General features: G+C 55.2%; 13 protein-coding genes and 1 non-coding gene across 14 annotated transcripts; 9 read left to right on the top strand and 5 right to left on the bottom strand.

The window, feature by feature from the left end:
* Positions 1-427: 427 nt before the first annotated feature.
* Positions 428-976, top strand: BKA78DRAFT_10828 (uncharacterized protein). Its single transcript, XM_066882210.1, has one exon. The coding sequence runs from the start codon at positions 564-566 to the stop codon at positions 918-920; it is 357 nt and encodes a 118-aa protein (XP_066749269.1). The 5' UTR covers positions 428-563; the 3' UTR covers positions 921-976.
* A 549-nt stretch (positions 977-1525) lies between these two features.
* BKA78DRAFT_348650 (uncharacterized protein) lies at positions 1526-3325 on the top strand (the record flags this gene model as incomplete). The annotated part of the gene is made up of 1 exon (XM_066890673.1): positions 1526-3325. One exon carries the CDS (start codon positions 1526-1528, stop codon positions 3323-3325), a length of 1800 nt encoding a protein of 599 aa, XP_066749270.1.
* Positions 3326-5754: 2429 nt separating this feature from the next.
* BKA78DRAFT_302285 (GDP-mannose transporter) lies at positions 5755-7719 on the bottom strand. The gene is made up of 4 exons (XM_066887431.1): positions 7147-7719; positions 7006-7093; positions 6568-6954; positions 5755-6512 (listed from the first exon to the last, which is right to left on the bottom strand). Exons 1-4 carry the CDS (start codon positions 7378-7380, stop codon positions 6073-6075), a joined length of 1149 nt encoding a protein of 382 aa, XP_066749271.1. The 5' UTR covers positions 7381-7719; the 3' UTR covers positions 5755-6072.
* Positions 7720-8855, top strand: BKA78DRAFT_302288 (thioredoxin-like protein). Its single transcript, XM_066887432.1, has 2 exons — positions 7720-8241; positions 8310-8855. The coding sequence occupies exons 1-2, from the start codon at positions 7933-7935 to the stop codon at positions 8622-8624; spliced, it is 624 nt and encodes a 207-aa protein (XP_066749272.1). The 5' UTR covers positions 7720-7932; the 3' UTR covers positions 8625-8855.
* On the top strand, positions 8508-9282 carry BKA78DRAFT_10840 (uncharacterized protein). The gene has a single exon (XM_066882211.1). It carries the CDS (start codon positions 8723-8725, stop codon positions 9206-9208), a length of 486 nt encoding a protein of 161 aa, XP_066749273.1. The 5' UTR covers positions 8508-8722; the 3' UTR covers positions 9209-9282.
* An 814-nt stretch (positions 9283-10096) lies between these two features.
* On the bottom strand, positions 10097-11264 carry BKA78DRAFT_10857 (uncharacterized protein). The gene has a single exon (XM_066882219.1). The coding sequence runs from the start codon at positions 11096-11098 to the stop codon at positions 10214-10216; it is 885 nt and encodes a 294-aa protein (XP_066749274.1). The 5' UTR covers positions 11099-11264; the 3' UTR covers positions 10097-10213.
* A 2455-nt stretch (positions 11265-13719) lies between these two features.
* Positions 13720-14056, top strand: BKA78DRAFT_302293 (uncharacterized protein). Its single transcript, XM_066887433.1, has one exon. It carries the CDS (start codon positions 13731-13733, stop codon positions 13947-13949), a length of 219 nt encoding a protein of 72 aa, XP_066749275.1. The 5' UTR covers positions 13720-13730; the 3' UTR covers positions 13950-14056.
* Positions 14057-15797, top strand: BKA78DRAFT_302294 (chaperonin 10-like protein). The gene is made up of 5 exons (XM_066887434.1): positions 14057-14163; positions 14271-14304; positions 14412-14563; positions 14610-15103; positions 15180-15797. Exons 1-5 carry the CDS (start codon positions 14065-14067, stop codon positions 15550-15552), a joined length of 1152 nt encoding a protein of 383 aa, XP_066749276.1. The 5' UTR covers positions 14057-14064; the 3' UTR covers positions 15553-15797.
* BKA78DRAFT_302298 (uncharacterized protein) lies at positions 15798-16183 on the bottom strand (the record flags this gene model as incomplete). Its single annotated transcript, XM_066887435.1, has 1 exon — positions 15798-16183. A coding segment is annotated over exon 1 (248 nt), but the record flags the coding sequence as incomplete, so codon positions are not given.
* On the bottom strand, positions 16118-16241 carry BKA78DRAFT_t31. Its single transcript has one exon. It is a non-coding gene; the product is annotated as a tRNA-His (tRNA).
* A 753-nt stretch (positions 16242-16994) lies between these two features.
* BKA78DRAFT_10903 (S-adenosyl-L-methionine-dependent methyltransferase) lies at positions 16995-18572 on the top strand. The gene is made up of 4 exons (XM_066882227.1): positions 16995-17231; positions 17310-17703; positions 17752-18211; positions 18261-18572. Exons 1-4 carry the CDS (start codon positions 17213-17215, stop codon positions 18453-18455), a joined length of 1068 nt encoding a protein of 355 aa, XP_066749278.1. The 5' UTR covers positions 16995-17212; the 3' UTR covers positions 18456-18572.
* A 247-nt stretch (positions 18573-18819) lies between these two features.
* On the bottom strand, positions 18820-19052 carry BKA78DRAFT_348656 (uncharacterized protein; the record flags this gene model as incomplete). The annotated part of the gene is made up of 2 exons (XM_066890674.1): positions 18820-18885; positions 18933-19052. 2 exons carry the CDS (start codon positions 19050-19052, stop codon positions 18820-18822), a joined length of 186 nt encoding a protein of 61 aa, XP_066749279.1.
* Positions 19053-19273: 221 nt separating this feature from the next.
* Positions 19274-22107, top strand: BKA78DRAFT_302303 (kinase-like domain-containing protein). Its single transcript, XM_066887436.1, has 8 exons — positions 19274-19727; positions 19784-19865; positions 19914-20010; positions 20062-20216; positions 20273-20300; positions 20352-20565; positions 20613-20807; positions 20860-22107. The coding sequence occupies exons 1-8, from the start codon at positions 19615-19617 to the stop codon at positions 21716-21718; spliced, it is 1743 nt and encodes a 580-aa protein (XP_066749280.1). The 5' UTR covers positions 19274-19614; the 3' UTR covers positions 21719-22107.
* Positions 22108-22311: 204 nt separating this feature from the next.
* Positions 22312-24040, top strand: BKA78DRAFT_243987 (bifunctional aspartokinase/homoserine dehydrogenase; the record flags this gene model as incomplete). The annotated part of the gene is made up of 4 exons (XM_066883992.1): positions 22312-22436; positions 22490-22570; positions 22624-23882; positions 23943-24040. The coding sequence occupies 4 exons, from the start codon at positions 22312-22314 to the stop codon at positions 24038-24040; spliced, it is 1563 nt and encodes a 520-aa protein (XP_066749281.1).
* Positions 24041-26314: the final 2274 nt, after the last annotated feature.

Here is a 26314-nt window from a genome sequence, read left to right on the forward strand (position 1 = left end):
GGGCAAAGATATGGTGAACATCTTCCGGAATTTCCGGAGAAGCAACTCTGAGAGTTTCGTTGTGACATCGCGAATATGTGCCGTCAAGTCACAGCCCCATCCATCCCTTTCCACCCCAAACTTTTCCACGACCCGTCTATACATTTTTGTCTCATACGACCTTCACCACATATTCTGTATCTCTAATTTCTAGCCGTGCAGCGTTTCATTACTCTTGCACCATTTCCCAGGAGGTTCGCGAAAGAAAGACAGTTCCATTTCGCGCCACATAGGAGTTGGGACTTGAGCACGTGTTGATCCACATCCCTTTCTGGAGTATCAGGATTCCTCCAGTGCTGCGAAACAGCCGTCCTTTTCAAGTTTCTTTCGTGGATCATACACAGGTGTTAGGGCGACTTTCGATTTCAAAGCAACAGATACCTTTGAATTCACTTCCTTTCACGTGCTACAATTCAGTGTGGTTGGATGTGACTACAGGCTCTGGGGGCTCTCAATCTATCTGCAGAGTCCCCACTCTGCTAGCGGATTTTGCAGACCTTTTTACTCCCTCAGTCAGTTTGCGGATGGAAGACGGCCGTGCGTTGAAGCTTTTGCCACGGCAAGCCGCAACGAACAACCCAGCAAGACATGGCGGGCCGCAAGATAAACGCTTTCCTTGCCGACGTGGCCGAGGCTCACCCGTCGCGTTCCCACGGCGGCCGAAGCCAACACCACGCAGTTCTATTCGCACGGTCTCTGGGGCGAAAAGTAAAAGCGCCGAAGACAGACGAGTTGGTGGAGGGGCAGCATCGACCACTACCCCACTGAGCACGTTCCAGAGCTTCCGTCTGTCGAGATTTCCAAGACTGTTCCACAAAAAGAAGCTACGATTGGTCTGCCCGAATCAATGGCGTTTGCTTATTGCGCACCGGCAGAGATAGAGGTGTTTGTTTTCAGATCAAATCGTCGACCTTGTGTTGCAGTGAAGAAGACATCCCAAAGTCATCGATAAGATGGTGCATCTTTGATGTAACCGCGGGTACCTGCATCCTGGACGTGTCATTGGTCGCCTCTCGAATCCCACAGAATATATTGTGGCAAACATCGTTAGACTGGGTTGCGTGCAGACTGGCCAACGTGCAAAGATGGCGTCGAAAAAGATCCCTGAGAAACCTGTGAGGTGATCACCTGGCGGATTCCCTTGTTACAGCAGATCTTTTGACCCGTACTAACCAAGAGAGGCATCATTGGATGGTGAGTCTCCCGCATCCGACCAGGGCTGTCCGTCTACGCGAGCTGATCCTGGCACAAGTCTGCAGATCCGAACTCTATTTCGTCCTCTGGCGTCACCCATTGCCTGCCTGGTTGTATAATTTTTTGTCAACCATGGCCGCTCCAGACTACAGATTTTGCCATTGACTCGCTGTCACTTCTTCTACCTGCGCTGGATTTCCCTCAAAATTGCTCAGTTTTTCCCTCGTCCTCAAATACTCGGGCTCTTTTGCAAGCACTGCTCTTCGCCAAATCCCAAAGCAGTCACGCAAAGATGTCTCAACACGATATCGCCACGCTCGCCCAAGTCGTTACGCTAAAATCCCTTGGTCTGTTGAGCGACTCTGAAATCACATACCGGACCGGTGTATCTAGCGATGCCATTCAAGTCATTTACGAAAAGGCTACCCAGCGCGGCTTTGATCCGCGGACTACCAGGACCATTACCAAACGACATCTTGCACCGTCCATGTCTGCACAGGCACTTCCAGTCCGTGTCCAGCTGCAGATCCTCAGTCACCTCCCTTTGACCAGCTTGATCAAAATGCACTGCGTTTCGCGGCATTGGCGCGATCTGATTGACAGCCAAATGGAATCTCGCAAAAGTCCGATTTCCTCATCTCGCCGTGCACTTCTCCAAATCTATCTCGAAGCAGTCCATCAACCATTTTTCCTCCCATCGAGAAGACACATCTTACCACATGTACGGCCTTTCGACCGCGAGGCGTACGTTGCCGCTCTAGTGCAGTCTTTCAACAGCAACATGAATGACTGTCCAACGGCTCGCCTTCCCGACGACTTTTTGACATGGATTCTGGAATGGCCTTCCTCCGCCGTCATCGGCATGCTCTGGCCAGGTATCGACAACGACTTTGGCAGTGTTCCCCCCTCGCCAAAGACCTCGCTTTCAAGACTCTCCAAACATATTGATCGGCAGCGCCGTACCGCCGCTGTGGTTCGCTGGTACCGGGCAGGGTACCGTAACAAACTGCCCGACCCTTCACGACTGCTTTCATCCCCTAGACCCCTCATTTCTACCGGAATTCATAGCCAGGATCTGGACCCCTGGCCGACACCTCCTCCAACCCCGCCCATGGCCAGTCCAAACACCAGCTGTCCCTCGACTCCAACTACGACGACGGCTCCGCCGCTCTTTTACCAGCTTCCAACAACGGCGGGTGCTCCTCTTGAGCTAGAGCTTGAGCGCTTCATCCAAACGACCGAGTCGTCTCCCCAGATGCGCTCGATACTCGTTTTATCGCCTGCTTCCACCAAAACACCACCTCGTTCGCGCTCACACTCGGCACCATTATCTCCACCCGAGACGCCTTCACCTGCGTCTCCTGTCTCTCCCCCAGCACACATGATATCAGGATCGTCCTACTTTCCAGCACCAGGCTGCTATCAATCTCCCTCCACAACAAGCAGTAGCAACAGCAGCAGCACCGTAGACTTCGGTGCACCCGTGGACATGCCCAGACCCAAACCTGGCCGCGTCTATGCCCAAGTTTGTGGCGCTTCGCGCACCGTCGTGTTCGCCAGTTGGGCAAAGTACCTAGAGGCGAAACTCCACACGGTCGAAGCCTTTTGGGACGAGTGGGGCCGCCGCGAAGAAGCCGCTACGCTATACCCATCTCCTTCTGGGATTTTGGGCCGGGAGAGGCCTACTGATGAGCCATCTATTGATGAGGAGGACGGCGTTGGCGAAGACGACACAGGAGCGACAGACGTCTGGATCGAAGGCCAACCTGACAGCGCGCCTTTGCGGGAGCGGTCGACGTCAGCCCCGTCTACCCTGGCTGCCACTTCATCGATGCAAAGCCCTGTATCGCCGCAGAAAGGCAACTGGATCGGCCGCGAGGTCAGCGGCATGCAGGCTTTTGGCGTCGTGGGTGCTGCCGAGCCACTTGCTCCTGGGGGAAAGCGCGTCACGTGGGGAGCAGACACGCGAGTGGAATTCGAAGGCGAGGGGAAGGAAGTGCGGAGACGGTGGAGCAAGAGTTGGCGCTGGCGCATGGGGTGGGAGGTCGGCAAGTGGCGGGCGAAGCGCTTGATGTGTGTTCCTCAGGGGTAGTTCCGATGTCCCCGTCTGTTTCTCCCTTCCTGTTGATATTTCTTTGTTCTCTTCTTTTTTTGTGAACGTGCACCTAAGCGATGGACTGTCTTTTGGAGTTTTGGAGGTCAGGCGTTTGCGTTCAAGGAGTTTACGTATACCTACGCTACTTGATACAAAACGGTTTCCACCGCGATGCCATAACGAAGACGACCGCGCCTATTTCGTCATAGTCTTTACGCTCGTTGTTTACGGAGACTCCCTGAACAACGGCAAACTGCAGCCGCGCAAACCCCAAAGCAAACAGTATATGTAAAATGAATTGCTGGAACCCAGTCAGTTCCTTGAGCATATCCTAGGCTTCCCCAGGCTCTTCTTGGTCTCTGGAGATGACCTTGTCAGACGTGCAAAATAGCAGTATTTTATAGCTTCGAAAGGGGGTTTGCACTTGCATACAGGGAGCATTCGAGTGCGCGCACGTGAGGTGTTGTGCTGAGGGCTAGTTTCTTATGCACGTGTATATGAACGCTCTCTGCATGCTCGTTATCATACTTAGTCGTGGAGTTAAGTTTACACCAGGTGTCCAAGGAGCATTCGTACGCCTGATGCGCATGACGGTCAAACTCCTGTGATGTCTTGGAGTAGATCTAGGGAGCATTCGTATGTCTGATACGCAAGAAAGCAAAAATTCTCTATGTCCTCTAAGCGCGCATCCAGGGAGCATTCGTAGGCGGAGTCCAAGACTCTGTGACGTTGTCTCTTCACTTCCATCTTATAGCCAGGATAATTAGCATCATCATGCCATGACATTGAGCCGCAACATCATTTGCCCCGAAGTCCTACATGCGTGCTGTGTCCCCTTGATCAACTCCTCGAACTCCCACCAGAAAAAGAAGGAGTACGTAAACAGCCCAGACATCGAAAAAACACAGAAGTCGAACGGCTCCAAATTGAATTTCCGGTTCTTGTGGCCCTCAAGGGAGCTGATGAGGTTTAGACAAGCTACGAGAGCTGACTTTATATCCCTTCTGCGCCGGATTTCGTGGACAAGCCCCGACCTGAATGACGCGTGACCTCTCTAGTACATGTGACCCTGTCTCGCCCTATACTCGCGTATCGGCACCTCTATAAAATTCCCCCTTTACCTCGCCTTCTTTCCTTGACCATCGCCCTCGCAAAGTTCCTTGCCTGCAGCCATCTTCGAAGACGGAAGACACAGGCGCTTCGTTCGTCAAGACCAGGTACTGTGCTTTGCCTTTTCTCGATCTTCGCCGAATCCCTACTCGATTCTCTCCATCCTCTCCTTCAGCAGACGTAGACGTTGCTTCCCATTACTGCGTCACAATGCTGCATGTCTACACCGTTTTCCAACGCTTCATTGAAACGGCCCTCGCCTCCTACCACGGGGCTGCACACTCACCTTCCTGAATTGCATGTCGCCACAATCCTCCACAGTACAGACGAACCTTTGCAGGTCCACCCACCAGTCCGCCGATTCCAGTTTCTCGAGTTCGGCTTCAAAGCTGGATGGCCCGCTGTGCCTTGACCAGCGAGAAAGCAGCGAAACAGCCATGGTTTTTATACTCCTAACTCCAACCCAGCAGCCGCCTGAGACCTGAGCAGCGAGGCGCGTGACCTGTAAGTTGTGACGCCAAAGCCCTACCTCCAGTGCCACTCAAACCTATAAAAACTCCTCTCCTCACCTCCTGTCCTTGTCCAACCAGCCCGCGGAGTCTTAGTCCAGCATCACAAGACGTCCGCAAAACAAAAACTGTTGCTGCGATCTCCGGTCGCTCCATACTCGTTCGGGGGACAGCAAGGACAACCCTGAGCAAACCTGTACTCGTCTCGCGGTCCTCTCTCTCGTTTCTCCTGTCTCCTTCCCTCCCTGCGGCCTTTTTGTCGGTACCATAATGCTACTGTTGCACATCAACACACCTCCTAGTATCTCTCCCCATCACCCTTCAACGCTGTTGCAACGTGTCGCGCTCTCGACCATACGCACATCCGTCAACCCCAGGAGGCCCCTGAAAAGTGAAGGATGGCGTAGAAACAGTCGTATGGCTATGTCGACGCAGCGCGTCCACCACGACAGTGAAGTCTGTCTGAGTAGTAGCCAGTTGCACCGCGCTGAGACAGTCACTGCTCGATGGGGAGGGGGAAAGAGAGGGCAGCCTGTAGGTGCTTTTATACCCCTAGAGCAAAGCCAACTGTGCAGAGCAGGACCCGACATCTTGTGACGCCCATCAGGCATGCGGTCATCGATGCACATGATGGCTGATAAGCACCTCCATCCACATGGATTGAACCACACGTGGATAGCGGCGACTGGATGACAAGAATTTTTGATTCTTTCGTCTTCGTACATCTGCTAGTCTTGTTTACGGCATGAGAGTGAAAAAATGACAGTAGAAAAAAGACAACGAAGAAGCGCAAAACACGACCGTCCGATGGTGGTGGTGGTGGTGGTGGTGATGATGGATCCCTCATGCGGCAAAGCAGGCGACAGACAGGCAGCTAAACCAACGAAAAAACGCCGAGACCCAAGTGCGACGCGCGCTGCTGCTCCTCAGGTACTGTGATCAACAACATCAAAGCTCACATCCGCATCAACTGACCGTACATCCACCTCGCCCATTCATTCGACCTGCAAAATCAACCCCAACCAATGTTCTAACAAGGCGCCGTGCCGTCCTGATCTCGTCCGTCTCTTTTGAAGAAAATGTTGTCAACGCCAGAAGGAGCATCTCCGCGGTGGTGGCCAACAATCATGCCTTGAGGCCGTCGCGCACGCTCTGGCTGCTCGCGCTCATGGGAATGCTGGTGGTGGGCAGCGCGTCGCTCTTCTCCGTCTTTTGGCGCACCTTTGCGACGGCGTAGACGATTCCGGAGACGAAGCCGACAAAGATGGCGCTGACGGAGCCAAAGGTGACGGGTGCGTCGAAGAAGATGAGACCCGAGAGCGCAATGGGCAGCTTGTTGAGCGCGCCGACCATGGAGTAGGTCGTCGAGGACGTCACACGCACACACCATGCCGAGGTGTACGAGATGAAGATGGTGGAGAGGCCGGAAAAGATCATGGACATGATGATGGCGGTGCGGTTCTCCACCGGGAAGTTCTTGGACAGGTTGACCGACGACCAGTCCTCGACCAGGATCGAGGCAACGAGAAGGATGGGGACGGACAGCAAGTTGTTGTAAAACATGGCTAGGAGCGGGTTAGCGCCGCGCAATGCGCGTGGTGGTGCAGAGAGGCTGCTTACTGTCAAAGTCCTTGAAGTTGGTGAGCTTTATGCGCACGCGCATGCCGAGGACGTAGGCAGCGCTGCAGAAACAGTTGAGCAACATCCACATGTAGCCTGAGTTGAGGGTCGAAATCTTGTCCGAGGCCTCGGAGCTGGTGCTACCGCCGTGGCTGGTGAGGGCGTGCTGAATGTCCGCCCAAGCCGCAATGACGGAGCTGAGAACCATGAGACCAAAAGAGAGGAGCGCCATGGGCGTCACGGAGCCTCCGAACCATAGCACCTCGCCGTATGCAATCAGGATAATTGTCAAGTTCTTGAAGATGGTGTAAACGGGGATGGAGAGGAATTTGAGGGCCTTGGTCGACGTGTAAATCATGCCAATGAGGAGGATGGTAATTGGCAGCCCTGCGCGCAGTCAGCGACGAGTGTACAAGTTATGGTCGAGGTGTTGGTCACATTTCCTGGCCTCGTCGGATTTGAAGTCGCGGAAGGTAATGACCTTGGCCGTCTTGAGCGACTGGATGGCGAATATGCAAACGACGGACTGAGAGTAGAGTCAGCGGACATGGTCGCAGGGCGGATCGAGGGTCGACGGACCTGGACGCAAAGCAGGAAGAAGTTGAGGTTGAAGCCAGTTCCCGAAAGGACATATTTGTTGGTAACGGTCATCAAAATGGAGGAGCCGCAGTAGGAGAGGACGGGCAGGATGGGATTGCCCGACAGCGACGAGGACGAGGGCGGCATGGTGGATTCGGACGAGTGGATGAGCTTGGCGTGGGGAGAGTCGTCGTCGTCGTCTTCGAGGTGGTCTCTCTTGTTGTCGTCGGCCATTCGAAGCGAAGGTCAGGGCAGCAGGCAGGCAGGGCACCTCACGCACGTCGATCGGGCGGAACGGAATGCGAGTAAGGGGGGAGCGCCAACGCCAAACGCTCGTAGTTCCTGGACGCAAAGGGTCGACCGTCAATGCCGGGAATGAGGGTCTGCAACGGCCACGCGATAATGGAGAATGTGTATTCAAAGAAGAGCTGCCCAGCGCAGTCAAATAGAGTTGTAGAGGTCCGTCAACGTAGTCGTTGAGTGGCGCAGTCGGGAGGCAGGAGGCTGACTAGCCGCTGACAACCCCTACACTACACCTTTGTATACTAGCAGTAACTAGCAGTTGTACCACAGTCGGCACATGTATGTAGCAAGCACAGAATGCATTTTCCACGTCGCGTTGCGCGTTCCTATTCCTACCGCGGCACAGTCCCTGGCGGCGGCCCTGATTGACATGTCGCGCGCGGATCCCGTCGCCTTGATTGTACCTGACCTGGCCTTGGATCCCTCCGCCGCGTCCCTGGCATCCGATCCCATCCTTCGCCAACCTATACCCCAGCCAAAATCATGTCCGCCCTCGACTCCAAGGTCGCCGCCCTCGTCGACAGGCCACACGATGAAGACGACGAAGATGCCCTGATCGCCGAGCTCGAGGAGGACGAAGGGGGGCTCGACGCCTTCCGTGAGCAGCGTCTCCAGCAACTCCACGCAGAATTCACCCGCGCAAAGCATATGCGCAACTCGGAGCATGGCACATATACCGAGATCAAGGATGAAAAGGCATTGATGGACATCACCACGTCGACCAAGCTCTGCGTCGTGCACTTTTTCCACTCGGACTTTGGCCGCTGCCGCATCATGGACAACCACCTGGAGGTACCACTCCCACATAGGGGACATGCAGAAGACGAACAGCTGGGCTAACATACGTCGTCCATTTCCAGACCCTCGCTCCCAAGCACTTTGACACGCGCTTCCTCCGCATCAACGTCGACAACGCCCCCTTCCTCGTCACCAAGCTCAAAGTCCAAGTCCTGCCGTGTGTGCTCTCCTTCGTCGACGGTCAAGGCGTTGACCGCATCATCGGCTTCGAGGGCCTAGGCTACGGCACCGACAAGTTCACAACCGCCGACCTGGAGAGGCGCCTGCTGCAGAGCGGCGCGCTCGTGCGAGCCAAGGTGGCAGAGGGCGAGACTGCGGGGCCTGTGAAGAGCAAGCACCAGGAGGAGGAAGACGACGACGACGACGATTGGGACTGAGCGAGCTTCCCGACGTCGACGGACGGCCGGACGGCTCGCGCGCTGCGAGTGCGCCCCCACCCAGGGAGACGAGCAGGCATTCGACCATCATATAATGGATGGCTCCACGGATGCGGGCGGCCGCCACGGCTACCGCATCGGGGCTGTCTCTCTGTCGAATTTTGGGACTGCGTCGCCCTGCGTCGCCGTGGCGGGGTTGCATGAGCCGTCTGTCGTCGTCGTCGTCGTCGTCGTCGACGGCGGCGGTCGTCTCCAAGTCTGGGTCGGTCCGCATCCACGGGATTCTGCATCTAGAGCCGAAAGGAGCTTGCTGGCTGGCCTGGCGGGTGGGTAGGGTGGGTGGTAGATCGGTGGGCGACCATGATCAAACTCGGATGCCGAACCGCACGCAGCACGCAGCCGGCTTGCCTCGTACAGGTGCGAGGACAATTGGACGGCAGGCAGGCAGGCATGCGGCACAAGACAGGAAATCACATCTGTTGCGGGTCGACCAGTCGTCGTCGTCGTCGTCTTCTTCGTCGTCACCCCTCGAGCAAGCACCGGGCGAGCCAGAGCGGAGGCGGACACGCAATCGTTCCGGGTGAGACATGCAGTCTGTAGCTCTAATCGCTCTGCAGCGTTGACTTGGTTGGTGGGGTGGGTGCGTGCATACCAAAGCAAAAAAGCAAGACATCACGTCGAGGCCCGCCATTGAGGTTCATGTAAAGAAGCAAATATACACACGTCTTACCACTCATTTCCATTGTGTCCGCATTCTGCTAGATACCGACACTGTGACTGCTCCCCCCGCCTTTCGCATTCGGGTTATGTTCGAGAAGAGGAGCAGAAGCAGAAGCGGAGTAGCTCCCTTGGCCGTGAAGAGATTGATATTGGTCATGGCCAAGTCAATCAAATTGGTCATATCAAGCCACGTTCCTTTGTATGCAAATGGTAGATTCACCCGAAATTGATTTTCAATAATCTTCAATCTGCAACGACAGTATCTGGAGGTATCAAAAAAGCAACTCGCGATGGCCGTCCATCATGCCCACCATTCGTCCAACAATTTTTTTCCTTCCCAACTGATCCATCAATCTGTTCCTCCGCGGGTGTCGCCACCCATCAAAGCAGTCTAAATAGTGTAATTAATGCCAAATGAAGCAAGAAGAGAAGACGAGAGCAAGCGGAATGCCACGTGCGTACGTGCAGTCAGTCTGGTAAGGAGAGCAAAGAGGCCAGAGAGCAAGAAAATCCCATCGAGGAAAGAAGAAGAGGGAGAGTTAAAGGATACATGTGGAGATCTTGAAGATAGGCGAAACTCAAAGAGAAACAATTTGATGGTTGGTTCGAAAGAGAAGCGGAGGGTGGAGCCGTAGGGAGACGCGGAGCGAATTGACGATGGAAGAGAGGGAGGTTCCATGCCGCATAGTAGCATCTCTTTTGCACCATAGGCGGGCTACCTTTCTTTCGTCTGCTCTCCCCTGCGTGCTCCCATCTCACGGTGCACGGAGACGACCACAAGACAGGTAGACAAGCGGGCGGTCCCGCCGCCGCTGCTACCCGTCTGTCTGTCCGTCTCTACACAAACAAGCCGTCAGGAGCAAACAGTCTCAAAAGCGCCAAAGACTGCGATGGCTGCGGAGCGTCCTGCGGGGCTGTTGCTGCTGCTGCTGCTCATTCGCACAGCTTTGGAGGTGCCGGCGCTTTTCGTCTACGGTGCCCACACGAGGGGTGGCTCTGTCGCCGGCGCCAAAAGTCTGCGAGATCTGGCGGCGAAGGAGGTCGAGCGCGCCGTATGGCAGCGGCTCCGCGCTGTAGGAAACGGGCTTCTTGTAGCGGACGTCATTCTCTTCGTCGCTGCTGACAAAGACGTCCTTCTCCTGCTGGGCTGCGTAGGCCTGTGCAAAGGCGGCGTCGCGCTCCTCCTTCTCTCGTGCCATCATCATGGCCTTCTCGCTCCTAGCGGCCGCTTTGCACAACGCGGCCTCGCTTTTCCGCAACCTGAGCCGTGATCCGTTTCCGTTTGCTCCGTTGTTTCCTTTGCGGTGGTTGCCAGCGCCCCCAATCCCCACGTGCCAGGGGCCGCCGTTGCCGTTGCTCACCCTGAGCGCCACCGCTCTTGCGCGAGCCACTTCCTCGGCCGCGTCGAGTGCGTTCCGCTCCGTGTAGGCGTGGATGTTACCTGCACCGCCAATGCCCGACGTGAAGTGCGTCTTTGGCTGAGGTCGTCCGGAAGGCAGAAGGGGTGCTACGGTGGATTGATATGATGAGCGAGGGCATGCTGTCGACGAATGCGACGAGCCGGCGTTTGAAGGACATGAGTGGTGCGACGGCGTAGGAGAAAGAGAGTTGGGAGAGTATGGCGGCAGAGAAGAGGCCTTGTGAAAGTTACCTGCGCCGCCGATGCCGAGTCGGACGTAGGTTGGCTTGGAAGGTGTTGGTGGAAGCAGCGAAGAACGTGCGCTGTCCGAGGAGCTGCTCGAGGGACGCATCATGATGGAATGGCAGTCGTCGAGGACTCAATGGTAAGAAACAGGCTGGATGGACCTTGGATGGTTGAGCGGGTCAAGGCTTGAGGGTTTTCGTTGGCTGGCTCGTAGCGGTAGTATATCGAAAGATTGACAAAAGGACGACGCGTGCCAAAGAAGAGCAAATAACCACAGATGGATCCAAGCCCAAAGGTCAAAGACTGGCTGCTCCAAAACGCGAGCACGAAGGAAGGAGAGACATCTCTTTAATATGTCATTCCAGCCTGGCAATTACCTGGAAAAAGACCACAGATGTCCCAGCAATACGGTAGCACCGCCCTCGCCAGCAAGATCTTGCATCAAGTGGACAACGGGGTCATTCGAGCAGGCAGCCACTCGACCCCAGAACCCAGATTTTGCGCCCTCGTCGACAGACTGGACAACTTGATCTTGCACACGGATCGCCGGCGCGTCTGTACTGGCACTTTGTGGGCAAGACACGCAGGGCGCCACCCCGGCCGTATGTGCTGGCTTGAGATGAGACGGCAGCAGGCGTCGGCCCGGGGACCTGAGTACCAAGCGAGGACGGCGGGAGAGGCGTAAGGCGAACAGACGTAGGAGTACAAAAGTACCGTGTGGTGCGTGTGAAGGGATGCAGAGGGAAGCGGATTGGGGGAGAGGGTCCCACGTCGTACATACATGGCGCCAGGTCACCGCGACTCCGACATCGAATTCGCAGCCAGGCCTGCTTGAGCTCGGAATTCACAGAGCCTAGACGGTACGGGTCGACGGGTAGCTGCGCATCGGAGTTTGTGGGGGAAACCTGCTGGGCGCTCCTGAGCCGCGATTGTTGTAGGGGCTTTTTGGCTAGATGACAGCAACTCGAGAGGCTCCCAGCAGACAGCTGTCAGTCCCAGCGCTTAGTACTGACAGCTGACCACTGCGCGGCGCCGTTTTTCATCTGTAACAGGGCTGAGCGCGGCTCTGTCAACCTCCTGGCGTCGCGACTTCACGTGAAGTGATGAAGTAGAGGGTCGATCTGAGTGGCTCGTTAGCAGCTTGTAACATCAAACGGTGTTTCCGCAGAACGATGCAGGTCGAAAAGTTCTTGCTGGCGGCGGCTAATGCAAGCTGCAGGGAGGTCAAAGCCTTGCATCGGCTCCTGCGAGATTCATATCCGGCCCCTTGGAAATAACTGATCGCGCGACCAGCGCTGTGTTGAAATGCGTTGATCGGACGAGGCGGAAAGCGGTAAGGAGTAACGCGAGACGCAGGTATCCTTCTTTTTGACCGTGGTTGATTCCATATGCAGCCCTTCATTTGCGGGCCTAGGTTCTTGCTTTTTTTCTTCTCAACGCCTCTTGAGATACATCATCTGGACCAAAATCCATGGAAGCCCTCGTAGATCAGCAGGTCCACATTGAGGCAAGAAGCTTCCAGTTTCGAATGAAGTTCTGTAGACCAATAAAAAGCGTTCGCTGCTCATCGCGAATTCGATCGACTCAGATATCTGTTGTGCTACTTGAAAATTCCTGGTCGAGTGCTGAGACCTGCGTGCGGCTACATAGTCGATGTTTTTCTTTCCTATGCCGCTGTTCTCGCGGTCTCAGTACGCGACACAAGACGTGAGTCAAAATCTCTGTGATCTGAAGATGCAGGCCATCGCGGAGGTCGAATAGATCAAAAAACTTCGATGACTGCGAGTTTACGAGCCAATGTTGTCCTTGCCGCAGCATTCAGGCGGCCAATTTCCAGGTTGTAGTGCTACAGCAACGGCGCTGTAAAGATGGACCAGGGGGCAGAATTCTTTGTGGTAGGCTGGACTCGACGTCAGTTTTGGGGCATTTCATTTGGATTCTTCTCAGATATGTCTGCTTGAACGCGGCGAATGCGCTGGACAATTCGCCAATGATTGACAGCGCCATGTTTCAGCGCTTTCTACTCATGCCTCTTCGAGCAGCTGAAGGCAAAGGCGTCGACGGATTGAGGTGCTGAGCATTGTCAACTCAGCCCAAGTTCGCCGTGGAGAGACAAGAACGAATGCGACATGGCGAGAGCAGCATGGCTCGCATCAGATGGAGAAGATATGTGGCTTTGTTCAACGATCCACACAAACGCCACCATCATCCACCTCAGCTCTTGTCGTGCAAAGGTTTTGGTTGGTGATGCAAGGTCGCTGTGGCGGACGGGAAGGAAGGAAAGCGAGTGGCAGTGTGCTACGCGCGAGTCAGGGAGACAGGCTGGTCTAGATCTCACGAGTCATGCGTTCGATGCCTCTCTCGAGTGTCACTCGCGCTCTTTTCTCTAGCCATCCTTCGGCGCATCAGGAACCGACTGTTGCTTGGACTCTTCGCCGCATTTTCATGCGCTACTCCCCAATGACTTGGCACCGGAATTTCTAGCGCTTGGCTGGCAAGCGGCTGGCTCTCGTACCTGCGGTCAATTATGCCGCCAGCTCACATCCCGAACCTCCTCATCTGCTAGTCGAACGTACATGCAGCTTTTCCACTGACCCGGGCGTCACGTTTTGTCCTTGGCCATCACCAGGCCTTGGCTGGGATCCCTTCGTCCTATCATTCGAGCTGTCAGCACTGCGCATCAGGGTCTACGCTGTTCCAAACACAGCACCCCGCATCGAGGCCCAAGGCCACTGTGGGGAATGGGATCCCCCGCACTCCTGATGGACACCCCTTGGCTTGTTGTACGCGTGACAATTGGCAACTACCTAACAGCTAGCTGCCTTTTGGACCACTATTGTCTCTTGACACTTGTTGCTCTTATAGCTAGGTCTCTGCAGACTACTCCTAGTCCTCAAAACAATTGTTCTCCGCAATCTCATCCATTTCAATTCAGTCCTGTCGCATCTCGAATCATCTGACGGTCGGCCGTTCGTGCATGAAGCATCTGACACTCTCGTGAGTGAGGCACAGTTTCAAGCCTGGATATAAAGTCGGGAAGATTCAATCACTTTCACTACAAATCCAAGCTCCACAATGGCGCGGCCAACTATGCGCGCTGCGCGCTACTACGGAAAGGAAGATATTCGCATCGAACAGATCCCCGAGGATGACACCGGTCCGGGGCAGATCAAGGTAGATCTTCCGCTATTCTCGTTTGCTAGTCGTCAGAGAAACGACGGAGGAATAGCAGCTTTGGTCGTCTCCATACACATGGAACAGGACGCTAACAGCGCTCCAAGATCGCCCCCGCATATGTCGGCATTTGTGGAACTGGTACGTTGTCAGCTCAGTTGAGATTGGGTCATGCCGCTTCAAAGAATATCAATCGGATCTTTTGGTCGTTGATGTGCTTAGATCGCATGTTCACTGACTAAATCTAGACTTGCACGAATATCTCGGCGGACCAAACTTTGCGCCAACAGAGCCCCATCCCGTGACCAAAGATACAATCCCCATCACGTTTGGGCATGAATTCTCAGGCACAGTCAAAGAGCTCGGGGAAGGGGTGACGGGCTTCGAGGTTGGACAAAAGGTAAGATTCCTCAATGCCCCAGCTCAACATCGACCAACAATTTCAGGTTGTTGTCCAACCCACCGTTTACTGCTCCACTTGCGGCGCCTGCCGCAATGGGATCGAGAATGCTTGCTACAATGGTGGCTTCATAGGCCTCAGTGGTGGCGGCGGTGGCCTCAGTGACGCTGTCGTCGTTCCTGCTCGGGCCGTTCTCGCGCTGCCAGAGAATGTGCCGCTCGACATTGGCGCGCTCGTTGAGCCACTTTCTGTAGCCTGGCATGCAGTCGAGGCTGCCGGGGCTACACTGACCGCCGACTCAACTGTCCTCGTACTCGGTGGTGGTCCCATTGGGCTTGCCGTGGTCCAGTGCCTCTCGGCTCGCAAGACCAAGAAGATAATTGTCAGTGAGGTGGCGACGCAGAGGCAGCGCTTTGCAAAAGAGTTCGGGGCACACCACGTGTTGGATCCAAAGACATATGACTTGGTTGCCCTCTCGCGCCAATTGAGCGGCGGAGATGGCCCTGATGTCGTTTTTGACTGTGCGGGTGTCGAAGCCAGGTAAGCTTGTCCTTGTTCCCCCGAGTTTCACCCTTTTCTTTGCTCGCAAATCCAACTCACACTAACCACTCTTCAGTCTCAACACTGCCTGCGGCGCTGTCGCCGCACGCGGCCTCATCATCAACGTCGCCATCTGGGAGCGCCCCGTTCCCTTCCAACCTAACCTGCTTGTCTGGAAAGAAGCCAAATACGGTGCCGTGCTGGGATACCAGCGGAAGGACTTTGAAGCCGTCATTGAGCAGCTCGCATCCGGCGGCATCAAGCCGGCTCAGATGATTACTGGCCGCATCGCCATGGAGGACCTCGTCGAGCACGGGTTCCGCCCGCTGATCGAAAACAAGGAGAAGGAGGTCAAGATTTTGGTAGATGTGGCCCGCAAGACCCGAGCAGCGGACGAGGCCGAGGCTGAGGGAGCGGGACTTAGCAAGGTTGATTCGGCGAGGGGTTGAGAGAGGGAGTTGCGCTGGATGTGTTAGGTGGGCGGCTTGGCTTTGTGATGATTCCCCCTATTTTTTCTTTCTGATCTTACCACTTTCTTCTGCGTCGAAGCAACAGATTACGCAGTCGTTTCTGGTTCCACGGCCAACTCTTTCCTTCCGCGTTCGATTGCTCCGTCGCTCCGGACAGCAACAGCGCCTTTTAGCCACATGATTAATACCAGCATGGTGATATTCTCTACTCGGCCATGTCCAGTGCATTATGAAGGTCACTCCCCTCCCCTGTATCTCCATTCGCCTTGTCAACTCGGTTCACAGTTTCAGTCATTCGCATTCGCTAGCCATCCCCTTCCGTGAGAATTCAAAGGACGGTCAGTCGCCATCCGTGTTGGAGGTAGTCCTCCGTTTGACTGTCTATTCCCAGTCATAGAGGAAGGACGAAAGAGCACCCCGCATCCCTCGCTGGCGCTGGAGGGTCCTTCCACACCTGCCATCCCCTCCACTCCCAAACTTCGCCAGCCCAAAAAAGGGCAAAAAAAGACTGCGATTGTCCAGACTAAGCCTGGAAGCATCAAGCTGGCGATGCTGGGAATCGAACCCAGGTCGAGTCGGCATTGTGATCATCCTCAGCAAACAACCAATCTGAGATTGGTGTTGTGGACACTCCACAACGACGCATGCTACCCCTACACCACATCACCTGTGTGTTGGATTATGTAATCTCTTAAACCTTAAGTGTAATATCAAGAGTAAACGTAGGATGACAGAGTTCAGGGGGGCTTTTTGTGAAAAAGGGGGAGGTTTTTGGAGGTGGAGTTGTGTGGTCGGGTGGGGACTGGAGAGAAGGGCCGTTCGGTCCGTGGCTACTCGCTTCGCTTGCGTGGTGGGGTTGCGTTTGGCTGGTGAGTTCGAGATCGATGACGACGAGGGCGACTGATCTGGTCTGTGAGGACGTCGAGAAGGTATTCGGGCGAAGGCTTCCAAATCTGGTCGATCGGTTCGGGCATTTGTTTTCCTTCCGTAGACTCGACCTTCGAAACAGGTGAGATTGGAAAGGGGACGAGGGCGGGATTTGACCGTGGACCCGAGAATGAGACGAAGACTGCGAATATCCCTCGATTATGGGGAAGAGGATGGTTGTTGGGAGAGATATTAAGGAATGTCGGAAAAAGGGGAGGAAGGGAGTCGGACGGAACGGATGGAGAAATTCAGAAGAGCAACGATTAATTAACCGAACCCAACCATCAACATGCGTTCGTCTGGAGGTCAAAATCAGCCTCAGCAAGCAAATTGGAAAAGTCCTCTAGTTGCTCAGTCGGAAGTGAAGAAGTCCAGAAGTGTGGCGGACGAGACGACCAATGCAGGAACACACACATGCCAGTGACGTCATGACATCCCCAAACCGACAGACACGAAGAAGCAAAGCAGTCTAGCGCCATCGCGGCGGGAGGAACGGCGGAAATCCGTCAACTCTAAATCAATCGACGCTGACGATGTAGCTTGTAGCCTCAATTACCCAGCAAGCCACCTCGTCGTCCCTCTTCTTAATCTCAACCCGGACCTGCCTTAAGCTCAACGGGACGACCCGTCTCCCGCTCACCACCTGCGTCCTCTGCCGGCCCCAACCACCCCGCATTCGTCCCTGCTTGTCTCCAAGGGAGACATCGTAGCCATGACTTCTTCCATCATTGGTATTTCGCTTCTTTCCAGCATGTCCAGTGCAATTGGGCACGCTGAAGCATTCAATGGTTGCTAACACGCTCCCGCAGATACCGTTACCAGCGCCGCCGATGCGTACCTCAACCCGCTCCTTGACGGCGGCTACATTCCCTCGCGCGTCATCCGCATCGGGATCCGATCGCAGCTGCGCCAAAGACTCCTCTCGCTTTCTTCGACGACGCTGGCCGCCGCCTATGAGCGCAAGATGGAATACGTAGCGCAGCTGCGCCAGCGGCCGATTGCCATTGAAACGGCTGCGGCCAACTCTCAGCATTATGAGGTCGGCACCGGAGTGCTGGCTGCGTGCTTGGGACCTCGCATGAAATACTCTTGCTGCTTGTATGAGAAGGGGAGCGAGACTTTGGGCGAGGCCGAGGTCGCCATGATGGGGCTATATGTCAAGAGGGCAGGGATTGGACCTGGAATGAGGATTTTGGATTTGGGGTATGTCTGTCATGACCTTCATTCTGCAGCAGTTCTGACAATCTCAAGATGCGGCTGGGGCTCTGTGTCTCTCTACTTGGCCGAAGTCTTTCCAACCTGCCAAATCACCGCATTTTCCAACTCGCGGACCCAGAAAGAATACATCGACCAATGTGCGGTGGAAAAAGGGCTCAAAAATCTGGAAGTCATCACGGGTGACGTAGTGGACTACGAGTTTGAGCCGAACGCTTACGACCGTGTTGTGTCAATCGAGCTGTTTGAGCACATGAAGAACTACGAGCTTTTGATGGCCAAGGTAGCAAAAACGCTGAAGCCTGGAGGCAAGTTGTTTGTCCACATTTTCGCCCACAATGGCATGCCGTACGACTTTGAAAGCGGATGGATGACGGAGCACTTCTTCACTGGCGGAACGATGCCGAGCGCGGACCTGTTGCTGTATTTCCAGCGTGACCTGGCTGTCAAGGAGCAGTGGTGGGTCAATGGGCAGCATTACGCCAAGACCTGCGAGGTATGTTGAATGCTTTTGAGTCCGATGAGAATGATCTGACATTAGAAAGGATTGGCTGGCCAAAATGACGGCCAACAAGAAGGCGATTTGGCCGCACCTGGAGGAAACATATGGCAAGGAAAACGCGACGACGTGGTTCCATCGCTGGCAGATCTTTTACATGGCGTGCGCGGAGCTGTTTGCACATGCGGGCGGTGACACTTGGGGAGTGACGCATTTTTTGTTCGAAAAGGCCGAGAAGTGATGGCGAGATGTTGTCCGTGCTGTGGATTAATGTGTAGTTTGATCAGATGAGGTAGAAGACCAGCTCCAACAGTGTGATTCCACTTGATTCCTTGGTGTTGTAATAATTGCTGCAAGTCTACGTTAAGCTCAGGTGATGGAGTCGCATCGAAAGTTTGATTGATTCTATTGCGATGTAGAGCACGCGCGGAGCTTCCAGACAGGAACGGCGAGGCCGGATGATGGATATCGTACAAGCTCGAAATGAGACGGGGAAAGCCATTTTCGGACTGCCAGGTAATCGCTTTCCATGAAGTCCATTCAATTCTATTGCGCCAGTTGGAAAGGTCACATCTCTCATGCTCATGCTCGGCCCGGTTGCGAGTTCAGTGGTCCCAAGGGTGTTTGCGTCCGAGCAGCACGGCGCCGTTCTTCTTCCAGCTGTACAAGACCTTTTGGTTGTGTCAGCATTATCCCTCGGTCATCATCAATGCCATACCCAGAACCACATGGCAGCGCCGAGGCCAGTGGCGAAGAAACGGTAGAGAGGGCGCGCAGGGTGGACGTGGATGGGGTGGCTGCCGGGGCCACGAGCAGGACCGGGGCCGTGACCAGCCATTGTGGTGTTGATGGCTTGGAGGGTGTCAATTGCGGAAGATCCGATGATCGGAGGATGTGGAGGAAGCTCACGATGATGTTGTCTGGAGCTCGGGAGATGCGCGGGAAAGATGAGATCTCGAGGTGGTTGTGGATGGGCGGCGAGGCGGTGGTGGAGCAGCTCCCGACGGCCTTGGCGATCGATAACGGTTCAAGGCCGCAGCTAGGAACGGCACGATTGTCAGTCGTCCCTCGCGAACACCGTACCAACACGCGCGCATCGTCTTGTCCAACCCCCCTCGCCCTCCGGCATTTACGCTTCATCTTTGCTGCCGACGCTCCATCTCGTCCCCGGGAATATGCGCGTTTGAATCGCGTGCACATGGCGCCGAGTCTCGACTGTTTCCGCCACATTCACTTTCACTTCACTTGCTGCGCGCCGCCTACATGTCGCGATTGAAGTTCGGTCCGCACCACCACTTTAAATCCTACCATCTGTCCTGTCTCCTCTGAGTCCGCAACGTCGAACCTACGCTGGCCATCCATCCACCTCCACCCCTTCACGCTCTTCGCTGCCGCGCAGCATGGCGACTTCATCAACAGTCCCTGCGCCGGGCCTGGCCCATCGCAAGTTCCAGGGTTGCTCAAAAATTGGCGACTATGAGGTCATGGGCAAGCTCGGTGAAGGAACTTTTGGGTCAGTCATCGCTCGCTCATTTACGGTTCGGGACGACCTTTACTGACTTGTTTCAGCGAGGTTCACAAGGCACGATCGCGACGAACGGGCGCTGTTGTTGCGCTCAAGAAGATTCTCATGCACAACGAAAAGGATGGAGTATGTCTATCCTCAACACCACAGGAATGTCTGCTAACGCCCTCCCAGTTTCCCATCACTGCGCTCCGCGAGATCAAGCTCCTGAAGCTGCTTAGCCATCCCAACGTTTTGAAACTCGAAGAAATGGCCGTCGAGCGAGTCAAAGGTACAACCAATTCGGCTTCGAATGTCTAGCCAGACACTCACAATGCGCCAGGCGAAGGTCGCAAGCGGGCCATCCTCTACATGGTCACGCCGTACATGGACCACGATCTTTCGGGTCTGCTCGACAATCCTGAAGTTCGCTTCATCGAGCCGCAAATCAAATGCTACATGCTGCAGTTGCTGGAAGGCCTCAGGTACCTACATGACGTAAGTTTTCCCGGTTGAGTTGCAATTCCGCGACAATAACGCTAACCCTACAACAGAATCAGATTCTACACCGTGACATGAAAGGTTGGTATCTTTCAATTTACCTCTTGAAAGCGTGCTGACAACTCCAAACAGCGGCGAACTTATTGATCAACAACCGCGGAGTTTTGCAAATCGCCGACTTTGGTCTTGCGCGCCACTACGACGAGCCCGTCCCGCAAGCAGGCAAGGGTTGCGGTGAAGCTCAGAGAGACTACACCGCTCTCGTGGTTACGCGTTGGTACCGCCCGCCCGAGCTTCTTCTTCAGCTACGGCGTTATACCCCCGCAATTGACATGTGGGGCGCAGGGTAAGATCTCTGACGCGCCTTTCTCAAACATGTCTAACACGAAGCAGCTGCGTGTTTGGAGAGATGTTCAAACGAAAGCCGATCCTTGCCGGCAACAGTGACATCAACCAGGCCCAGATAATCTTTGATTTGGTGGGATCGCCCAACGAGGGCAACATGCCTGGTTGGAGCCAATTGCCTGGGTGCGACGGCGTCAAACAGTTTGCACCGCGCAAGGGCAACCTTCAAAGTGTTTTCAGAGAGTTAGTCAATTATTTTCTCTGTAATGATTTGCACAGCTAACTTTTCGTCTAGGCAAGATCCCCTTGCAATTTCGCTTCTCAGTGACCTGCTGAAGCTTGACTGGAGGACGCGACTTAATGCCATTGACGCGCTAAACCACCCATACTTTAAAGCCAGACCCCTGCCGGCAAACCCGGAAGATTTGCCACGCTTCGCAGACTCTCACGAGCTCGACCGCAGGACTGCCCGGGGCAAGCAACAAGCACTCCCACCTGCACCAGCAGGCGGTACCGTCGGGATGGGACCAAATCCGAACGGCGAATGGCCATTGAACGGCGCCGCATTTGCGAACGGGGACCGCTATCCTCCGCGCGACAGAGGTCCGCCAGGCACGAGCTCGATGGGTCACCACTACCGTGGAAGCTATGACGGCAACCGGATTCCACCTCCACCCGGCCCCTATGATCACAGAGGACCTCCGCCGGATCGTCGTAGACCCTGGGACAGCGACAGCCGTCGAGGCAATATGCCGTATGGCCCACCGCCCAATGCAAGACTGCCGCCGCCGCCGCCTGAAGGGAGCATGCACCCCCTACCACATCCGCCATCGAATCGTCCGTATTCCGGTGCTCGCCGCGGTGGAGGAAGCAGCAACGTAGACACGTATATTCCAAGCTACGCAGATGGCGGCGGCCGACGCAACAGCACGGATAGGGGTTCAACAGAGCGAGAAGACCACCGGAGCTCCCGCGACCGTAGCCGGCCACCGTCCAGAGATGACCGCCGAGGCTATCGGGATCGTGATTGGAGTCTGGACTACGACGAAGGCTCGCGCCGCCGAACTCGTAGCAGAAGCCCAGTGGGCACCGACGCTCACCCACGCGACCGGGAAAGAAGAGATCGGGACAGAGACATTTACAGCAGGAGATAGGATGGCGGGGGATTGGTTTAGTTGGTCAAAAGACCCGTCATGAGAGGCCACCGCATAAGCCTCTGGCGTTTGGTTGGAGCATTTGGGTTTTCTTGCAGGGTTTGATTGTGTATGCATAGCGTGGCGCACATTGCGGACAAAGGGCTTCGAAGTATTGGACGGTATAGGTGGCCAGCGAGCGGGCTGAGGAGAGAAGGGACAGGAGACCTATACCCACGACGACTGTATAGTACGTAGACCAGACGAGATCGAGTAAATACTGTTTGGATTTACAGTAGCGAATGGTGGTGGTCGTGTTGGATTATGGATCAGCACTCGGCACGTCAGGAACGAACCGGGTTGAGTGCGTCACCGCCCGCGGCAGAAATTGCAAAATGACAAAATAATCCAAGGGCCAGGGTTTGTCGACTCATATTCGCGAGCCCCGCCGAACTCGCTCCACGCCTCTCACCACCCACCTCGCCGCCCCACGCCGCTGTCTTGCCTGTGACTCTTCTTCCAACAATCCCCCGACCCGAACAGCTGCACACCCCCTCTGCGCCCATATAACCAAAGTCTCCCCACCCAATTCCTCCCTCACCATGAACGGCACAATGATCAACGGCACTTCGAGAATAAATCACACCGAGGAGAAAGACCTGCCAGGCGGCTGGGTCGTGCTCAAGTTCGGCGGAACGAGTGTCGGCAAGTTTGCCGTCAACATAGCAGAGATTGTCAAGTGAGCATGTGCCCCTCCTCCTTGAGAGCTGTTTTGCTAATCGCTGCTTGAAGGGCAGGTCTTGAGAACAACCGCGTTGCAATTGTCTGCTCCGCCCGCAGCAACAGTACTAAGCTCGAGGGCACCACCAACCGGTACTACCACAGCCTCCCGCGCAGTGTAACCGAAGATCTCGCTGACCTTTCAGGCTGATCCGCTCCGCGCGTGAAGCTGAGATTCCCGGCTCCAGAGGCTACATCGAAATCGTCGAAGCCATCCGCACCGACCACATTCAGGCCGCCGCCGACACCATCAAGACGCCCGAGATCCTCGAACAGTTTACCAAGGATGTCAACGACGAGTGCTCCACCCTCGTCAAGATTCTCGAGTCTGCCCAGCACCTCGAGGAGGTCAGCATCAAGGTCGAGGACAAGATTATCAGCAAGGGCGAGAAGCTGAGCTGCCGCTACATGGCAGCGCTGTTAGAGGAACTGGGCGTCCCGGCCCAGTATGTCGACTTGTCGCAAGTCTTGCGGTCTACTCCCAGCTCGAAGGCATTGGACGAGGTCTTCTACGCGGGGCTGGCCACGACCTTGGGCGACGAGCTGCGCGCCTGCGGCGACAAGGTTCCTGTTGTGACGGGATACTTTGGCAACGTTCCCGGCGGCATCTTGAATGCCGTTGGACGTGGCTACACCGATCTTTGCGCAGCGCTCTGTGCTGTTGGAACTCAGGCACAGGAGCTTCAGATCTGGAAGGAGGTCGACGGTATTTTCACCGCTGACCCGCGCAAGGTCCCTACTGCTGCGCTGTTGTCGTCGGTCACGCCCTCCGAGGCAGCTGAATTGACGTTCTACGGCTCTGAGGTCATTCACCCCTTTACCATGGAGCAGGTTATTCGTGCGCGCATCCCTATCCGCATCAAGAACGTCATGAACCCGCGCAACGCTGGAACCGTCATCTTTCCCGACACGGAGGATGAGCTGAACCCTCAGGCTCCGCTCCATGACCCAAAGCTGTTCCGCACCCGTTCTCTTGTCAATTTGGAGGCTGTCAAGGGACCTAAGCGTCCCACGGCCGTGACCATTAAGCGCGGCATCGTGGTGCTGAACGTCCACAGCAACAAGCGCACCCGCGCGCCGGGTTTCCTCCGCAACATCTTTTCCATCCTGGACAAGTGGAACATGTCGGTCGACCTCATCTCGTCGTCCGAGGTCCACGTGTCGCTGGTGCTGCACTCCGAGTCGAACATGCTGAGCTACGGCACCGACGAGGAGTACCACATCCAGGACGAGGACCTGCGTGGCTGTGTGGTTGACCTGAGCGACATTGGTACCATTGACTTGGTGCCCAACATGGCCATTGTGAGCTTGGTTGGTAAGCAACTCAAGAATATGGTCGGCATCAGTGGACGCTTCTTCAGCGTGCTTGGCGAGAACAATGTCAACATTGAGATGATTTCTCAGGGTAAGTGCTTATCAATCTTTCTGGACCTCCCTTGTCGCTGCTTTGCTTACCGTTGAACAGGTGCCAGCGAGATCAACATCTCGTGCGTCATTGAAGAGAGGGACGCTGACCGCGCCCTCAACGTTGTACATACGAACCTTTTTACGTTTCTAGACTAGACGAGCGAGTAGCATGAGCGGGCGTTTTCAGTTGGGTACAGCTAGTCATTTCACGCGCCATGTTTACGAGAGACGTAAGAGAAGAAAGGAGAGTGGATTGGGCCAAAAGCTACCCCGCAGGCAGTCATGTCTGCAAGTTGATCGGGCATTTGCAAAATGGAGGCATGTTGGTCGTTGGATCTTTCGGTGGATACTTTCCAGCCAGTTTGATATAGAGCCACGTTTTCGGGCAATACTTTGTTCAGAGACAATCCAAATTGTGTCCATCAGGTGCGGTTTTGGCGTAGCTGTGACGCTGAAGGGGAGAAAGCTGGGGCTTGCGCGGTGGGTATCGCCAACTTGAAGTTTTGATTGAAGTCTAACAAACACGAGCAGCCAGTAGGCAATCGACGGGGCGCTGTTCGCGAGCCTGGAGTCTAGAGAAGTTGTAGCTCTGATGCGGTCGAAGTTGGGTGATGCTAGGCGTGTCTGCTTTGGTGGTCTGCCTGCCCCATTTGGATGTCACAAGGGGAATTAACACTTCCACCGAGCGCCGCCTTGTGGAAGCAATATTGGCAGACGCGCAAAACGCGCCATGCTCGCACCCACGCCCGCGTTCTTGTTGTCGCCTTTCTCGAGCTCGCAGCCGCTGCCTCTACCTCTGCCTCCACCGGAACCTGCACCTACATCGTCCCTCATCATCCACCTTTCTCTTTACTTTCAAACCCACCACCACACAACATTGACGTCTATGTTGAACATCACCACCTGAACATTGCAAGCTATCTCCAATCACCCCCGCCAAACATGGCGCCTCATGACAGCAGGGCCAAGTCGCCCGGTCTCCGGCATCGCGTGAGCGAAATCTTCAGGAAGTCTTCGCCTGCGCCATCTTCAGAGGTGCCGCCTGTCCCTCCTCTTCCTCCGTCGTTGCCGGTCACTCCCAAGTTACCGCAGATCTCGTTCGAGCCACAGACACAGCAAGGAACTCTCACCAGCGGCGTTGTTGCGAGCCACTCAGCAGAAGTACGTGAGCACAAACTACAAAACGAGCATCAAGCGGGCTTTGGCCAGAAAACAACCTCATGCAAACCCTCGCCCATTCCATCGGCCCATTCGACCTTTAAAATACCTGCTACATCCACGGAGCGCGCTCCAGTCATGTCTTCTGCTCTTGTCCAACCCCAACAACAACAGCAACAACAACCCGCGACAGCTGCGGCCGTAGAGGGGCCGTTCGTGGGCAAATTCTTCCCTGTCGAAACGGATGACTCGGCACAAGACAGTGCGTCGCGTCTGGCGGTGCAAAAGATGCTGGCCAATCTGTCTGGCTACATGTACAAGCCGATGTACGAATGCAACCACTTGAGGACCGAGGATGCATGCGAGAAGCCCGAGTTGATGGACTACGATAAAAAGAGATTGGAAAGACAGCATGAGGAAGAGGTGAAGAGGTTTCGCGAGCGCCTGGCGACCGCGAAGAGCAATGTTGACTGTCAGCATGATTCCGAGAGCGACGACGATGTGGAATCGCCCCATCTTCATTCACTCGAGCCTCAGGAGGATACCACGTCCGTCACGACTGTCTTGCACTGTCCCCCCGAAAATCCAACTTTGCCTGAGAAGCCAAAGCTGCCTGAAGACTACGGAAACCGTTCAAAGGCGGCGAAGAAACGCGCGAGGCAAAAGGCAAACAGGAAGAAGGGCATGATAGCGGGCGAGAAGGCTCCAGGAGCTGGTGTGGCAAGGGATGTTCCAATCATTGTTGGTTGGCCTGGTAAGTCAGATCCCTGGGTGATGGGTTCAAAGCTATTGCTGATGCGTCTGTGTAGCTGGCGTCAAGGTTCCCGACCAGCTGAGGTCTCCCGTCGGCCGCGACGAAACGTTCTCCAATTCTCACGCCGTCAAGCTCATTGAGCGTAGAAGCTTTCCTACAGATTTGTCATCTGGAGAGCGTCAACTTGTGTTGCGTAGTCATGGCCCCTCAGCTGCTGCAACTTCATCAAGATCTGTTTCGGCTTCCAAAATTCCGCGCCCGAGGACGCAATCAGCCTTGTCTTCCGCCAGATCTGCAAAGTCTGATGGATCCACCAAGACGATCGTCCCGCTCCACAAACGTACCACGCGGTCTGAGCGATATTCATCGCCTCTGAAATTCAAAGGCCTACCCCTTCCGCAGTTCGGCAGCGACGAGGATAGTGAAAGCGATGAAGATGATGAAGAGACACCAGCAATTACCAATCCAGCTACTCCTGGGCTTTTCACGGACAAGGAGGCCGTTCCAGACGAATTTAC

The sequence above is a fragment of the Phyllosticta capitalensis genome (assembly GCF_038381095.1).
Source record: "Phyllosticta capitalensis strain CBS 128856 chromosome Unknown BKA78scaffold_1, whole genome shotgun sequence".
Lineage (NCBI taxonomy): Eukaryota > Fungi > Ascomycota > Dothideomycetes > Botryosphaeriales > Phyllostictaceae > Phyllosticta > Phyllosticta capitalensis.